This window comes from Xyrauchen texanus, chromosome 33 (assembly GCF_025860055.1).
Source record: "Xyrauchen texanus isolate HMW12.3.18 chromosome 33, RBS_HiC_50CHRs, whole genome shotgun sequence".
In the NCBI taxonomy this organism is placed as follows: domain Eukaryota; kingdom Metazoa; phylum Chordata; class Actinopteri; order Cypriniformes; family Catostomidae; genus Xyrauchen; species Xyrauchen texanus.
Window position 1 is genome coordinate 28,819,409 of NC_068308.1, and position 16,704 is coordinate 28,836,112.

Below are 16,704 nucleotides of genomic sequence, written 5' to 3' on the forward strand. Positions count from 1 at the left end.
TTGTATTGCATTACATTGAGTAACCCAACACTGGGTGTATACGATTACAAAGTAATTAGTTACTGAAATGTAATAACTTTTTTGTCATAAAATTAATTTAACGCATTACATTTTAAATGTAATGCATTGTAATCAGATTACAATTACTGACTTTCATTTAAAAATATTACTTTTAAGTACATTACTTGCGCTAAAGTAATATATATATATATATATATATATATTACTTTAGCAAATTATATATATATATATTTTATATATATATATTTATATATATATATATAATACATTTCAAATATGAATTCATATGTATGTCTGTTAGTGTTTCTGTGACTGCTGAAAGTTGTGACACATTAAATGAGGAAATAGACATTTTGAATTTGTGTGGAAAATCAAACACTTATAGGAAAGGTGACTTAGAAAGTAACTTAAAAGTAAAATTATTAATAACATCCATACTTTTACTGAAGTAATCAGTAAAGTAATCTGATTACATTTCTAGAAGTAATAAGTCATTTGTAGTGGATTTTGAATAACTTACCCAACACTGGTCTCTGTATATAGCCTACTAAAGAATGAAGTCCCGGGACATATACACTCACCTAAAGGATTATTAGGAACACCATACTAATACTGTGTTTGACCCCCTTTCGCCTTCAGAACTGCCTTAATTCTACGTGGCATTGATTCAACAAGGTGCTGAAAGCATTCTTTAGAAATGTTAGCCCATATTGATAGGATAGCATCTTGCAGTTGATGGAGATTTGTGGGATGCACATCCAGGGCACGAAGCTCCCGTTCCACCACATCCCAAAGATGCTCTATTGGGTTGAGATCTGGTGACTGTGGGGGCCATTTTAGTACAGTGAACTCATTGTCATGTTCAAGAAACCAATTTGAAATGATTCGAGCTTTGTGACATGGTGTATTATCCTGCTGGAAGTAGCCATCAGAGGATGGGTACATGGTGGCCATAAAGGGATGGACATGGTCAGAAACAACATGGCATTTAAACGATGCCCAATTGGCACTAAGGGGCCTAAAGTGTGCCAAGAAAACATCCCCCACACCATTACACCACCACCACCAGCCTGCACAGTGGTAACAAGGCATGATGGATCCATGTTCTCATTCTGTTTACGCCAAATTCTGACTCTACCATCTGAATGTCTCAACAGAATTCGAGACTCATCAGACCAGGCAACATTTTTCCAGTCTTCAACTGTCCAATTTTGGTGAGCTCTTGCAAATTGTAGCCTCTTTTTCCTATTTGTAGTGGAGATGAGTGGTAGCCGGTGGGGTCTTCTGCTGTTGTAGCCCATCCGCCTCAAGGTTGTGCGTGTTGTGGCTTCACAAATGCTTTGCTGCATACCTCGGTTGTAACGAGTGTTTATTTCAGGCAAAGTTGCTCTTCTATCAGCTTGAATCAGTCGGCCTATTCTCCTCTGACCTCTAGCATCAACAAGGCATTTTCAGCCCACAGGACTGCCGCATACTGGATGTTTTTCCTTTTCACACCATTCTTTGTAAACCCTAGAAATGGTTGTGCGTGAAAATCCCAGTAACTGAGCAGATTGTGAAATACTCAGACCGGCCCGTCTGCCACCAACAACCATGCCACGCTCAAAATTGCTTAAATCACCTTTCTTTCCCATTCTGACATTCAGTTTGGAGTTCAGGAGATTGTCTTGACCAAGACCACACCCCTAAATGCATTGAAGCATCTGCCATGTGATTGGTTGATTAGATAATTGCATTAATGAGAAATTGAACAGGTGTTCCTAATAATCCTTTAGGTGAGTGTAAGTTATGGACCCTTTTCGCACATCCACGTTCGCAAAGCGGAAGTCATCATAGTTGGCTAAACTTGAATGGCTGTGAATGGGGGACCACAGCAAATAAAAATTTTCTTACCCATGTGCTCCATCAGCGAAATAAAAAATCAATGATTATTCTTTCACGGATGAAAATATACAGCGCTGGATAACAACAGTAAGAAGAGGGAAACAGGCCAAATTGTATTTTACTTCCTTAGCAGCTGTGTTAGGCATCTACGTATGTATATCTATGTGTGAAGACACCTGTCTCTAATTGCAGTTGATGATTTTCTCATTAATTAAACTTGTGATGCTGGAAGAGTACTATCAGCTAAAACATGTAAGCCTAAAATGTACCACTAGAGAGCGTTCTCCATCCATTGGATGTCCCTCTGAAAGATGTTCTCCGTCATTAGTGTTTCAAAATATTCTAATACCTGGTTTATTCACATCTTCATCCTCATCATTGTCGTCATCAATGTCGTCATCATCAACAGAGGCATTAGTATTGGAAATATATACTGGAAAAGGATTATTTTCAGTTTATTGGTATGAAAGAAAGAATGTTGGCCAGATATAGAAACTATAGACATTGATTCCTTTGGAGAGAACATACTGCTAAGCACTACATCCCCTCCACATGCACGCAACCAATCCACTTATCTCTCTCTCTCTCTCTCTCTCTCTAGCCTTTGCATGCTATAGTATGATGGTACCTCCTGAAGTGACAAGTGTTCAGAGCAGACCCTCAGTACAGTACGTGGGTACTTCAGACAAAAGCAGATGACTTCCTGTGGGATTATGTGGGTTTTATCAAATAGACTAGGAGTTATATAAATCCATTTGTAAATGCAGAAGGAGCAGATTGGGATCTAACATTAATCCCAGGCTGCATTCTGCATGGCTGCAATCCAGCTAAAAGAAAGGACAGGCAGAACCAATTAAAGACCCTACAATGGTCACATCCTTCTCTACTGGTCATACCCTTGTCTGCCCTCTCCACCTCAAAGCCAATACTAGATAACTGACCCTGATCAATTAAAGGGATTTTTCACACAAATATGAAAATTCTGACATCATTTACTAACCCTCGTGATTTATGTCCTTCCAGTCCAGTATGACTGTCTTCTGTGGAACACAAAAGGAGACGTTAGGCAGAATGATGGATTCAGTTACCAATCACTTTCATTGTAAGAAAAAAATGCAATGAAAGTGAATGGAGACGTTGTGTTCCATGGAAGAAAGAAAGTTATACAGGTTTAGAACGACATGAGGTTGAGTACATGATGACAGTATTATAATCTTTGAGTGAATTTTCATTTTATGTGTTCAAGTTTAATTTTATACATATTCTGTATGTGATTGTTTGTGTGTGTTTTCTTTGTAAATTGGGTTAGGAAATGTTAAAATTATTCAAAATTTGTTCAGTAGGCCATGGCTGTTATCCAAACTCTTGAAGAGTCATTATCATGCTGAAGCATGCAAATAAAACATCATGCACAAAGTGTGATAAGAAAAATTCATTAACTTTTATTCACCAATTTAAAGTTAAGCTAAAATTAGTTCTCTAAATGGCCTGAGTGCGAATATATTGTATTTCACTACTTTATATCACTTTTTGATTGTCTCAAAAATATATGTGTGGAAAAATGTGTTTTTAATACATGTGATTATATATTTTTTCTAGTTGCAATTAACAGAAAATAATTAAACATATTCTGTGCAGTATTGGAAAAAATATTAAGATTGTAGGAGGTAGCCTGCAACGTCATTGACTATTCACATATGGACTATGTACTAATGCTGAATTACTCAAACACTCTCATATATATATATATATACCAAATATGTTTTTTATGATTAATATTATTCTACTTTGTTAAAATGTACAAAAATAAACATAGGCCTATTTCAGAAAAAAAAAAAAAAAAGACATTGTTACACTTGCATTTAGCCAAGTGTATTAACTCCTATTGAATTTTCTGAAGGTGAGACAATATTATTACAGTATAAAAGTTATATTTTTTATAATATATGCATATGATTATACACAACCACACACACATTCAAAATGTATAATTTATGTACTCATGCCACACGGGTAACAATTCAATGCCTGTTCGAAAAAGCTGCACATCACATCACATCTGTCCATTTATATGGCAAATTACATTGTGACTGTACACATTTTCAGAGTTTGCCCTGTTTAGGTGTCCACATGTACCAGTGTCCAGAGGATAACTCAATTTCCATGATGACATTATCCACAATGACTAATGCAGATGATCTGAAATTAAAGTAAAGAAGAGAGAGCATTAAAAGTGTGTTTTGACAATACGGCTCTAAATGGCAAAATGCTGTTTGGTGCTTTGTCCGTTTACTGCTGGGATGTCAGAAAGTCAAGTTATGTGATTTTGAAGGTGTGCAGTAGTATCTTTTAAAACGTCTAGGTTACGTATGTAACCTCCGTTCCCTGATGGAGGGAACGAGACGTTGTGTCAGAGAAGCGACACTAGGGGTCTCTTTTGAGCGCCGATATTCACCTCTGGACTATGAAAAAAGGCCAATGAGAGTTGGCAACCAGTATTTGCATGTCCGCCCCGGACATACGGGTATTTAAGCGGCGCAAATACGGGAGTTCATTCAGGATTTTTCTGAGGAGCCGGAAATGGTCCGGCCACAACAGTGGCTCGGCTCAGCGACGTGGCAGGGGAGACACAGCGTCTCGTTCCTCCATCAGGGAACGGAGGTTACATACGTAACCTAGACGTTCTCCTTCTGTCGCTCTCTCCACGTTGTGTCAGAGAAGCGACACTAGGGGTCCACTTATAAAAGCGCCACGCGCTGAGCCGTGTACGTGAACTGCTGATACAGGAGCGAGCAGGTATTCTTACGTGCAGGACGACCAACTGTATCAAGCTGCACGCACTCTTCCCCAATGCCCCATTTAAGCCATCAGCATTCCTTATCGTTACCCTGGAGGGGAAACAAGGTGCTGGCCGCCAACCTGGGAATGGGCCAAGCCTGGCCGGGCCTCTTTCTCTCTATGTTTCTCGCGATAGAGCAACTTAGGCCGGGGCCCTTACACGCATTGAGTGAAGGGGGTCTTAGCCCTTATTCAGGGCAGAGAAGACCCTGCAGAGGCCACGCCTACCCGAGAGGGGAGGCAAGTTTAAGTGGCAAAACCATCAGAGGCCTGACTTAGGGCCTATGTGGAAAAGTCGGTGCGGTGGTGGATCCAGCCTATAGAGGGGAACATACAGCACGGCAACCGAGGCAGCCGTGGCTGCCTAAGGGAAGCACGGGAGTCCACTCGCCCGAGGGGACAGAACCGTGGCGTTACACACAGGGGGAGTCCGAAGGAGGCCTTACCTGTGGAACACCTAGACCAGTGCAGGGTAGCTTGCGGTACCCCCAGTGGCTTGGGTCGGCGAGTTCCTCTGCTGAACTGCGACCCACGAGGGCTAGGGAGGAATCAACCAGTGTCCCAAACCTGAGATCTCCTGGGAATGAAGGCGCACTGTTTCCCTGGTTAGGGGAAGGGCGCTAGATGCAAGTGATTCACCCGGTCAGATCGTGGGCGTGCCACCGAGTTCTACGGGCTCGGTACCTGAGAGAACACGGGACGATACTGACCCAACTCGGAGATTGTAGAATCTCGCAAAAGTGTTAGGTGTTGCCCAGCCCGCTGCTCTACAAATGTCTGCTAGGCCAGTGCCCCTAGCCAGTGCCCATGAGGACGCAACACTCCTGGTGGAGTGGGCTCAGACCCGCAAAGGGGGGGCACGGCCTGGGTGTGATAAGCCAGGGAAATGCTTATCTCTAATGCTTAGAGGGCCCTGAGTCCAACTGAGTCAAGCAGCTCGAAGGGGGGTCTCTGGAATCCCATAAGGACGACCGAGGGATCCCAGGAGGGGAACAGGTTAGGCCGGGAGGGAGCTATCCTCCGGGCACCTTTTAGGAACCTGACGATTAAGTCGTGCTTACCAAGAGACTTTCCGTCTACCGTGTCATGGTGGGTCAGCGATAGCGGCGACATACACCTTGAGGGTGGAGGGGGACAGCCTCCTCTCCAGCCTCTCCTGAAGAAACACGAGCACTGACCTAACTGCGCACTTCTGCGGGTCTTCGGCTCGGGAAGAACACCAGTCCGCGAACAGACGCCACTTTAGGGCATAAAGATGCATGGTAGATCAGCTCTGGCTTGGCTGATTGTATCTACGACGGTAGATGGTAGACCGGCTAGATCTGCCGCATCCCGTCCAGGGGCCAGACGTGGAGGTTCCAGAGGTCTGGGTGCGTGTGCCAGAGCGTGCCCCTTCCCTGAAAAAGAAGGTCCTTCCTCAGGGGAATTCGCCAGGGAGGGGCTGTCGTGAGGAGCGTGAGGTACGAAAACCAAGTCTGGATAGGCCAATAGGGGGCTACCAGAATGACTTGCTCCTCTTCCTCCCTGACCTTGCATAGCACCTGTGCAAGAAGGCTCACTGGGGGAAATGCGTACTTAGCGCAGCCCTCGGGCCAGCTGTGTGCCAGCTGCCTGCCCCGAGGGGAGCCTCTGTCCGGGCATACCAGAGCAGGCAGTGGGAGGTTGCTTGGGAGGCAAAGAGGTCTACCTGAGCCTTGCCGAACCGGTCCCAAATCAGCTGGACCGACTGGGGGTGGAGCCTCCACTCCCCGCAAGGCAAGCTTTGTCTTGACAGCGCGTCCGCTATCACATTGAGGTTGCCGGGGATGTGAGTGGTGCGCAGTGACTCCAGTCGCTGCTGACTCCAAAGGAGGAAACGACGGGCGAGCTGTGACATGTGGGGGGAGCGTACTCCGCCTTGGCGGTTTATGTAGGATACGACCGTGGTGCTGTCTGTCCTGACTAGGACGTGTTTGTTCCGAGTTAATGGGAGAAACTTCTGCAGGGCCAGACAAACAGCCAGCAGCTCTAGGCAGTTGATGTGCCAGCGCAGCGGGCCTTGGTTCCACCGGCCTGCGGTTGCACGCCCGTTGCTTTTTTTACTTTTACGTTGTGCGTGCCGCGGCGCCATGCTCGTCTCGGGACTCGAGTCCGGAGCCAGTGCTGAAGTGGTCTCATATGCATCAACCCCAGCGCTGCCGCCGGAGGATGCCATATGCCCCAGGAGCTGTTGGAAACGTTTTAGCGGGACCACGGCGCCTGGCTTGAAGGAAGCGAGGCATTTCAGCACTGACTGAGCACGCTCGTTGGAGAGACGTGCTGTCATTGAGACTGAGTCTAACTCCAGACCGAGAAAAGAGATGCTCTGGACCGGGAGAGCTTGCTCTTTTCCGGTTGACCTGAAGCCCCAAACGGCTGAGGTGCCTGAGCATCTGGTCTCTGTGTAAGCATAGTAACTCTCGAGAGTGAGCCAGTATGAGCCAGTCATCGAGGTAATTGAGTATGCGTATGCCGGCTACTCGAGCGGGCAAGAGCTGCCTCTGCGACTTTCGTGAAGACACGAGGGACAGAGACAGGCCGAAGGGGAGGACTTTGTACTGATACGCCTGGCCGTCGAACGCGAACCGTAGGAAGGGTCGATGTCGAGGGCAAATTGAGACGTGGAAGTACGCGCCCTTCAGGTCTACCGCTGCGAACCAGTCTAGATGCCGGATGCCAGATAGAATTTGTTTCTGGGTGAGCATTTTGAACGGGAGTTTGGACAAGGTCCGATTGAAAACTCGCGAGGTCCAAGATCGGTCGTAAGTCGCCGCCTTTCTTGGGTACAACAAAGTAAGGGCTGTAGACACCCTTCTTCGCTTCGGTTGGAGGGACAGGCTCTATCGCGTCCTTTAATAGAAGGGAGGCGATTTCTTCGCGCAGGGAATGGGCATGTTGGCCTCGTACTGCGTAAAAATGTACGCCCACGAAGGGGCGGAGACCTGGCAAACTGAATTGCGTAACCGAAGTCGAATGGTCCGTGCAGCCAGCGTGACGGGTTGGGCAGTGAAAGCCACGCCTCTAAGCTCCGTGCTAGGGGCACCAAGGGGACGAGGTTTTTTGGACGTACCCGGCGGGGCTTCGCAGCGGTGCGGAACAGGTAATGCGGCGTCGGGAGGCAACGTGGCGTCCCGAGGCTCCAGTGCTGAGAATAAACTCAAAGCACTTACCTTGCTCCGCGCACCCGTCAGGAGGAGGTCTGATGCTGGCGTCCTCTGGACTCGTCTGAATCGGCCGGCCGGGGAACAGTCGTGAGGCTGAAGGCGGGGACACCGCGTCCATGGAGCCGGGACTGTTGAGGCCTGAAAGCAGAGTGCCGTGAGACAACAAGGAAATAGCTCTATAGAGTGTAACGAATTTAACAAAAAATTCTCCTCCCGGCCCTCCACCGGGGAACGGAGTGGTCTTACCAGCTCCGGAGCTAACGTCTCGGTCTCTGGGTCTGTCATCTCAGGAGCGCCTGGGAGCCTTCTGGGTCCTCAAGGGGGTCCGTGAGACGATGGGCGTCCAACTTCTGCGGGGGGCTCAACGCTGTGGCTGAGAGCTGGGCCCACTCACTTGTTAGTTTAGGCGAAGCACCACTTTCTTTCTTTCTTGAAAGCCGCAGGAGGACGCCCTCGGCGAGCAGACAGGGCATGGCCCCTGGCGGCAGGTTTGCGGCAGGGCAGGATGCTTTTTTGCTTGAAAATAGCCTTCGTCTGTTTCTTCACCACTGAGGACTGCTGGGCTAAGTCGTCAAGTGGTGTCGCCGAATGGACGGAGCTGGGAGACGGGGCGTTTGAGAAAGCGTGCTTTGTCTGCCTCCCGCACTGTCTGTCCATCGCTGCGCTTCTGGACCACGGAGTGGCCATCGCCTGTTCGAGTGCAGTTCCTGCAGCACGTCAAGAACAGGACTACCCAAGTGCAGATTTTGAAGTGCCCTGACCCGGTGGACTTGCAGGAGGGGGCCATGGCGTGCAGGGGGGAGCGGTCTGGGACCGTTCTACCACCGAGGGTAGCGAGAGTGGAGGAGCGAGGAAGCTGGGCTTGCTCAGCTTGTCATGCACGTCCGGGAAGGAATCCAGGGGGGGGACACGGCTGTGAGCGGCGCACATGCCCGTGGAACCAATTAAGCCCGGGGAAGCATAGCGGACCTTCTTGCGTCAGGCTCAGACTGGGCGGAGACCCGAAGGTGCGGCCCAGGCGAGTTATCCGCATCCGACGCCGCTGTTACGCTCTCCGATGCAGCGGTGATATCATCATCCAATGCTGGGGAGCTCGAGGGACCGGATGGTAGGCCGTTAAGCGGACCGCACTAATCCCGAGCTCGAGGGAAGCAGGCAAGCGTGCCGGGGAGGCGGGAGGTTTTCGGGGATTTACCCGGCGTCGATAGTCTCCCCAGATCATTCTCCATCGCCAGCATCAATCCCGTGAGGAAGGAGGCGAGGCGGGGCGGCTGAGATGGCTCTCTCACTACAAGAGAAAGGAGAGATCACTAACGCTGCGCGCTATGTTCTCACACTGAAAACATAACCCATTAGAGAGAATGCTCATCCCGAGCTCGGACAGAAACAAGCAAGCGTGCCGGGAGGCGGGGGTTTCGAGGGGTTCACCTGGCTAAACGGAGCCCGCCATTGTCCCCAGATCGCTTTCATCGCCCACGGCCTCGCCTCAATCCTGTGGGAAGGAGGCGAGGCTGGGCGGCTGAAGCGGCTTTCTCACTACAAGAGAAAGCCTACGACCGCTAATGCTGTCATGGCTATGTTCTCGCGACTGAAAACATAGACTATTCATAAAAACGCTGCCTGCGTGTGATCGCAACCCAGGAATGCAAGGCAGTTTTATGACCGTCAGAGGTGGGGAGACATCAACCACATCCAGAAACTACACAGGGCGAAATATCGTCTTTAAAAGACGGCGTCCTGAGAAGGACGCTCAATGCCGCTGTGTTTTGCTCTTTAGAGCGAAATTACTCTTTTAGAATAACTCTTTCGAAGTTGTCTGCGCTGTCGGCGTCCAGAGGCAAGAATGCACAGCCGTGCACGAAGGAGAAAGCCGCTGTTATGCACCGTCAGATCCAACAGCATGCAGAGCGTCAGAGGATTAACCAGGAACTTGGTGTGTAACTCACAGCAGAATTCATGCACGACCACCGGCTCCGGAAAAATTTTCTGAATGAACTCCCATATCCGTATGTCCGGGGGCGGGACATGCAAATACTGGTTGCCAACTCTCATTGGCCTTTTTTCATAGTCCGGCGCTCAAGAGAGACCCCTAGTGTCGCTTCTCTGACACAATGTGGAGAGAGCGACAGAAGGGGAACATGCTATATGGAGATCAAGAGAAGAACAGACTGCAAAAAACATGTAAGGTTGAAAGAGAGTTCATATTATCACTACTTAAGCGCTATGTTCTGGTAAATCACAGAATGCTTTTGATAGCTCACATATACTGTACACTGGCTGCCAAAAGTTTGGAATAATGTACATATTTTGCTGTTTTGGAAGGAAATTGGTACTTTAATTCACCAAAGAGGCATTCAGCTGATCACAAACTATAGTCAGAACATTACTGATGTAAGAAACAGCACCATCACTATTTGAAAAAAATTATTTTTGATCAAATCTAGACAGGCCCCATTTCCAGCAGCCATCACTCCAACACCTTATCTTTGAGTAATCATGCTAAATTGCTAATTTGGTACTAGAACATCGACTGCCATTATATCAAACACTGTTGAAAGCTATTTTGTTTGTTATATGAAGCTTAACATTGTCTTTGTCTTTGTTTTTGAGATGCCACAGTATGCAATAGACTGGCATGTCTTAAGGTCAATATTAAGTCAAAAATGGCAAAAAAGAAACAGCTTTCTCTAGAAACTCATCAGTCAATCATTGTTTGGAGGAATGAAAGCTATACATTACTAGAAATTGCCAAAAATCTGAAGATTTCATACAAAGGTGTACACTAGAGTCTTCAAAGACAAAGGAAAACTGGCTCTAACAAGGACAGAAAGAGATGTGAAAGGCCAGATGTACAACTAGTTTGAGAAATAGACGCCTCACATGTCCTCAGCTGACAGCTTTGTTGAATTCTTCCCGCTCAACCCCAGTTTCATGTACAACACTAAAGAGAAGACTCAGGGGTGCAGGCCTTATGGGAATAATTGCAAAGAAAAAGCCACTTTTGAAACAGAAAAAGAAAAAGAAAAGGTTAGAGTGGACAAAGAAACACGGACATTGGACAACAGATATTGGAAAAGAGTGTTATGGATCAACTAGAAAGTAAGGTACGTGAGAAGTGCCCGACAAGACAGCCACATCTACGGCAAGTGCTACAGGAAGCGTGGGGTGAAATGCCACCTGAGCTAGAATGTCAAGGATCTACAAAGCTGTCATTGCTGCACATGGAGTATTTTTGGATGAGAACTGTTTAAATAGTTTAAGAAGCTCTGAAATTTCAAATTGTAATACTGATTTTTCACATTATTAATGTCCTGACTATACATTGTGATGAATTGAATGCCACTTTGGAGAATAAAAGTACCAATTTCTTTCCATAAAAGGAAAATCTGTACATTATTCCAAACGTTTGGCCACCAGTGTATGTCTTTTGAAGGCTATGGCAAAGCAATCTAATGCTATATTTAGGACTAATGCAAGACAAAGATGTCAATCAATGACAAGCATGTAAATACAGGGCTCATGACCAGTATGATCATGACGACTTATACTACGTTACTGTAATCCCTGCTGAAAAGACCAGCATTGCTGGTCACCAGCTTATGAGTGTTGTGTTTTGGGTGCTGGTCCCCCAGCATGGGAGGTTGGTGTGCTGGTGTCTCCATCAGGCTTTTAAACTAGCTTAACCAGCTTCATCAGAAAGACCATGCTGGTCAACCAGCTTCACCCGTTAGGATTTGCTAGTGAAAAGCATGGCTATGCTTGCCCACCATATAGACCAGCATTAACCAGCCTAGACCATCATGGGAATTGCAAGCTGGTTAAGCTGGTCTTTTTAGCAGGGATGACTTCAACTTGAATGTCATTGCACATGAATATTCCAGATCGTCAAGATTTGGCTACATTAGAATACGTGACGATCAAAATATGGCCCAGTGGCATGGCAATTGAGTAAACTGATTTTTTGTTCCCCAGATGCTATTTACTTATTAAATGCTTTCATTTCAATATTTGCCATGTTAACAGATAAGCTTAGTGCAAATAATATTGCAATCAACACAGCTGATCTATGTAGTCATGAAACACCTAGATGTGGTGTAGTTTATTCGTTTTCTCAAGCTGATAGAATGGCTGCTGCTTTAAAATAGCCAACTGGATAAATTTAAACCAAAAAGGATGTCTTTTGTGGCAGAATAGATGATATGTATTAATTTGTTTAGTTGAGGATTCTTGCTCTTAGTACTATACCAATATGCTTCAAAATGTGCTGGAGATAAAAGCAAAATTACTGTGCCAAAATTTAGCCATTTCATACAACTTCATTACAGTTGTATGAAATACTGTATTTAAATGGATAAAGTAATGACCAGTGTGCATAAAACACTATGTCCATTTTGGTTTGTATGTTTACTAAGTCACACTATGTTGGATGAGGACACAATAGTGCAGACACTTAATGTTACTGAACTTAATCTCTCTGCTACCAAATGCCCTTTTCCTGTTAATGCCCATACATTCTGTAGATGTATGGGCATCTACAGAACCATAAATCGTTATTTCATTGATTTTGACAATCACTTTTCTTTCTCTGAAAAAGGAAATCATCTCATGCAAATAGCCACTCTGGAGGTTGCAAAGAATACACTGTCTGTATGTGTCTTGATTCCATTATTAATAAAACACAAAATCAAATACATTTCTCATTTAAAGGCCAAACTGAATGTCTGTGCGGAAAATTTACAAATGAGCCCACTCTTGACTGTTTAATAAAGTAAAAACTTGAGGAATTAAATTGGGTCATACATTTGGGACAGTGAAGAGTAGGTTTGTAGGTTTCTTACCTGTTTTAGACAAAATTAGGTTTAAATTCCAACATTTCTCAAAGCATTTGATGTTTTCAAAGGAAAAGGGAGAAATAAAATCAAACAACAGCAGCTTTTGAACATATGAAGTCCATTATTAGACCAAAGTGCTTCTCTTCTCTCGCATGTCAGTGGTCACGGGTGCAAAGTTGGAGGCAGCTGTGTTATTCTGCTCATTATAACGAGAAGAAGCCGGGGAGCTTTGCATCACCACGAGTCGTATGGGAGACTGCTGCTGAGGGGCAGGGGGCTCTGAAACATACTCCTTGGAAGGGTCTTTGCCACGGCAGTCATACAGAATGCAAGAGATGAGAAAGACCAGAAGCAGGATCACGTAGCTGGCGATGAGGATGATGAGATTTAGAGTTACTGGATCAATCTCCAGGTAAAACTCCATGAAACCCATGGCGACGTTTCATCCCTGACTCTGCTCTCTGAGAAAAATGTGGGCACCATGGACTCCTGTCAGGCTCTTCGGCAAACCGTGCAGTATTATCTCTGGGATATCCCGAGCAACAGCAGGGCCCTCTGCACAAATCCGAATGGAGACGTCACTGTGCAGTTCAAAGACTTTAATCCCTCCCCTTCTATACCAGCAACCTTGAATTCCTTGCAGCCAATGATTAAAAGCTGCTCACTTTAATAGCTTAAGCTGGCATTTTAATTTTGCCAGCTGCATATTGCAGGAGGGATTTTGCCAAATTATACAGAAGCAGTCAAAGGGTGGAGAAGAAATTTTTAGCATGTCCCACCTCGTGTTATTTTTGCCAAGAGCACGTCAGTCTGGGATTTCACTAAGTATTGTGTAATAAACGACTCCTTAGTTATGTAATTTATGATCCATGACATAACACTGAAGCCAAAGCAGAATTAATGTTGTTTTTGATCAATTTGAAAAAATTTAAACGAGGGAATTTTTCATTTTTTGGCATTTTGCATTCAGCAATTCGCTGGATAAAATATTTTATGGATTTATATAAATGAATAAAAAAAGCATTTTCCTATTTGTTATTTAAAAGAGTTTAATCATAATTTTTTTACTAAGAAACAAAACTGTATTGTGGGCCATTCAACATGTCAACAACAATAAAAGACAATTTAAAGATATTTGTTGTTATATCCTCAGGTTAAACCAACAGTGTACAAATGTTTTGTCGAGTAACCTCAATTCAAAATAAACTGGTTAATTTTATATTTTTAAAATATTATGTTTACCTTAATATGGCCTGAGAACATTGGGTTATACTGTATGGGTAACACTTGTGCAGTTTCACTTTATACAGTGAAGGGTGTCTAGTTGATGTTCATGTCAATGGCTTTTGTTGAAATGAATAAAAGAATGTAGAGTGCTTTTCTTCTTTTAATCTGGATTTGGAACATCTGTCTATTCGTGTCTTGTTCTGTCCATCAGCATCTATTACAGCTCACAGCTGTGCAGTGGACACTAGCACATACCACCTGCCCATACCACCTGTTTTCCATACCACCTGGGGTGGTATGTAACCATACACGACACAGGGTATAATCTGTCTAGAGTCTGAATGTGCTACTCTGATTTAAAGTCACCAATATTTCTGCTTAGTAGATTTGTGTCCCCTAAAATATATGATTGAACTTTTAAAAACATAACTGTAGCAATATTTTAATGTAAAACTAAATGTGTTGTCTTTCTAAATATGTTTTCACTGTAAATTATATAGTAGTTCATGTTTCTTTTATTTTACTTCCAATAAATCTTTCTTTTTACCTTAAAATTATCCTTGCCCCACATTGCACAAACTCATGAAGATTGCTTCCCATAGTTAACAAAATATATAGAATTTTGTTCTTTAAATATTATGATGAAATACAGATGTTCATGTGTGTAATACTTAAAAGAACATTAATTAGATTTTTAACATAGAAATGACAACAACAAAAATCAGTGTTTTTGCAAGTGTAAATCAATTTTAATCACAAATCAATTAAAATTAATACATGCTCAATAATACAAATAAAAAAATAATCAATCAACAATTTCAATTACAGCTACTCCTCCCACTTTCTACCAAGTCGGTCTGACTCTCCCATGATTTGTACATTTTTCTGCCCCGTCTGCATCTCCTGCACAATGCACTCAAGCCCAGAAGCAACAGTCCACTAATGAGAAGCAGAAGTCCAAGAATGGAGATGGTAGATCCGTGGGTGCTGAAACTATAGGCTACTGCTGTGACCGCGATGCCAATAATCAGTAGAACCACAGCGAAGGGAAGGGTACAGCGAGAGCAGGAGCCCTCTGCTCCTCCAGTGGCTACTGCCAGCTCTGTTCGATTAACCAGGGGTGAACCCTTCACCACAGAAAGATCAGAGCTCATGGTTCAGTAAATGCTCAGTGAATGCTGCTGCAATGCTTAGTTCACTTTTGTCTGGTTAAAACAGTGCTGCTGTCCCACTTGTGTCCTCTGTTATTTTACCGTTGATGCTGAGAATGTTTCAGCTCACAGTAGCATTTCTAAGGCATAACGGAAAAAGTATTTACTCTAATAGTTTTGTAAATCCTAAGAAGAGAAATTAATGGTCATACAGTGGTCACAAAAAGTATTATTTTTAACACTTAAGCCACACTTACAAATTTGTGAATTTTGCTGCATAAATGATGCTTTACTTTTCTGAGCCATTTTTATAATAAGTTTTAACCAGCTAGTCTTAAGGTGATTTTTTGTGGATGCATGAAGTCAGTTCCCCTCAAGTTCACACAGGGTGTCCTAGCAGTTCTTCACATTAACTATGGACATTTTCCACTAACTTTTGTCAGCCAGTGTCACAATACTATTGTCTTAATTTTGAACAGCATATCTATTGAATTCTTTTTAAAAACTGTGTTTATTTCCCTTTGATATTCAATCATAGTTACTCAATGCAATGACATTTAAACATTTTAAAGCAAGGCTTAAGTGTCCAAATACTATTTGGAGCCATTGTTAATTAAACCAAAAAACAAAACAACAACAACAATGAATAAATTGATAATTTACAATGAAAAAGGATACTCAATATTGTCACTTTCTTTTGAATTTTAATGTGGTAATTGTTAAACTGACTGACCTTGGTTAAGCAATTTAAGTTTTTATATATAACAAAAATTACATCTATAGCAGATTTAAAAAATACCATTGTACATTTATAAAATAAATTACTAAAGTTAATTACAAGTCAACTGTGACAACAAAAATCTTCAAAGACTGAGACACCAAAGGAGAAACTTACCATATCTCTAGAACAGATGAAGCATATGTGCCCTGGAATGGTAAACCGTACTGAAATCAAGTATATCTTCATGATGCTATTAGTAGGAGTTTCTCTTCTTTTAAACACTACCTTGATATTTAACCTTCTACACACTGACTGCACGTATCCATTGGAATCATTCCGAATCATCCCTGTGGTGGGTCAGTTCTGGGCCACCAGGGTGCCACAGTATCCAAGGAACAAAAACAAATCTCTGCACCACAGCTGCAAGGCCACACACTCCCCTAGATTCCCTGACCATGTTGTCAATTGCAGACAGATGTTCAATGCTCTCTTCTTTGCTCTTTCATGTTTTTCACACTCCCATAACACCATGCTCTGCTTGGAATCATCTGCATTGAGATCTGTCTGTGTTATGCAGGATGTAGTTTAACAAGGAGGTTGGAGACTCTCCAAATCTGTAATTGTTCAGAAAAATAATTTATTATCCTCATTATATTTTCTTTTGCTGGTTTCTTAAAATTGTTCAGGAGACCTGTTCACTCTTTTTCTTACACTGTGTATGCATGGGTAAAAGCTCCCTCGTGTGGTCTTAGTAGTGACTAACAGGAAAGAGACATACACAGAATGAAACCAGATATTTTAAACTGGAGGCCAAAGAGGCATATTAAGCTATATTATGCTTTAACCAT

The 16,704-nt window shown here is 43.8% G+C and overlaps 1 protein-coding gene and 1 long non-coding RNA gene across 2 annotated transcripts; both read right to left on the reverse strand.

The window, feature by feature from the left end:
• Window positions 1-3,790: 3,790 nt before the first annotated feature.
• Window positions 3,791-8,359, reverse strand: LOC127627165 (uncharacterized). The gene is made up of 3 exons (XR_007968525.1): window positions 8,172-8,359; window positions 7,932-8,063; window positions 3,791-4,104 (listed from the first exon to the last, which is right to left on the reverse strand). It is a non-coding gene; the product is annotated as an uncharacterized LOC127627165 (long non-coding RNA).
• Window positions 8,360-14,802: 6,443 nt separating this feature from the next.
• LOC127626695 (transmembrane protein 100-like) lies at window positions 14,803-15,138 on the reverse strand. Its single transcript, XM_052102671.1, has one exon. It carries the CDS (start codon window positions 15,136-15,138, stop codon window positions 14,803-14,805), a length of 336 nt encoding a protein of 111 aa, XP_051958631.1.
• Between the last annotated feature and the right edge of the window lie 1,566 nt (window positions 15,139-16,704).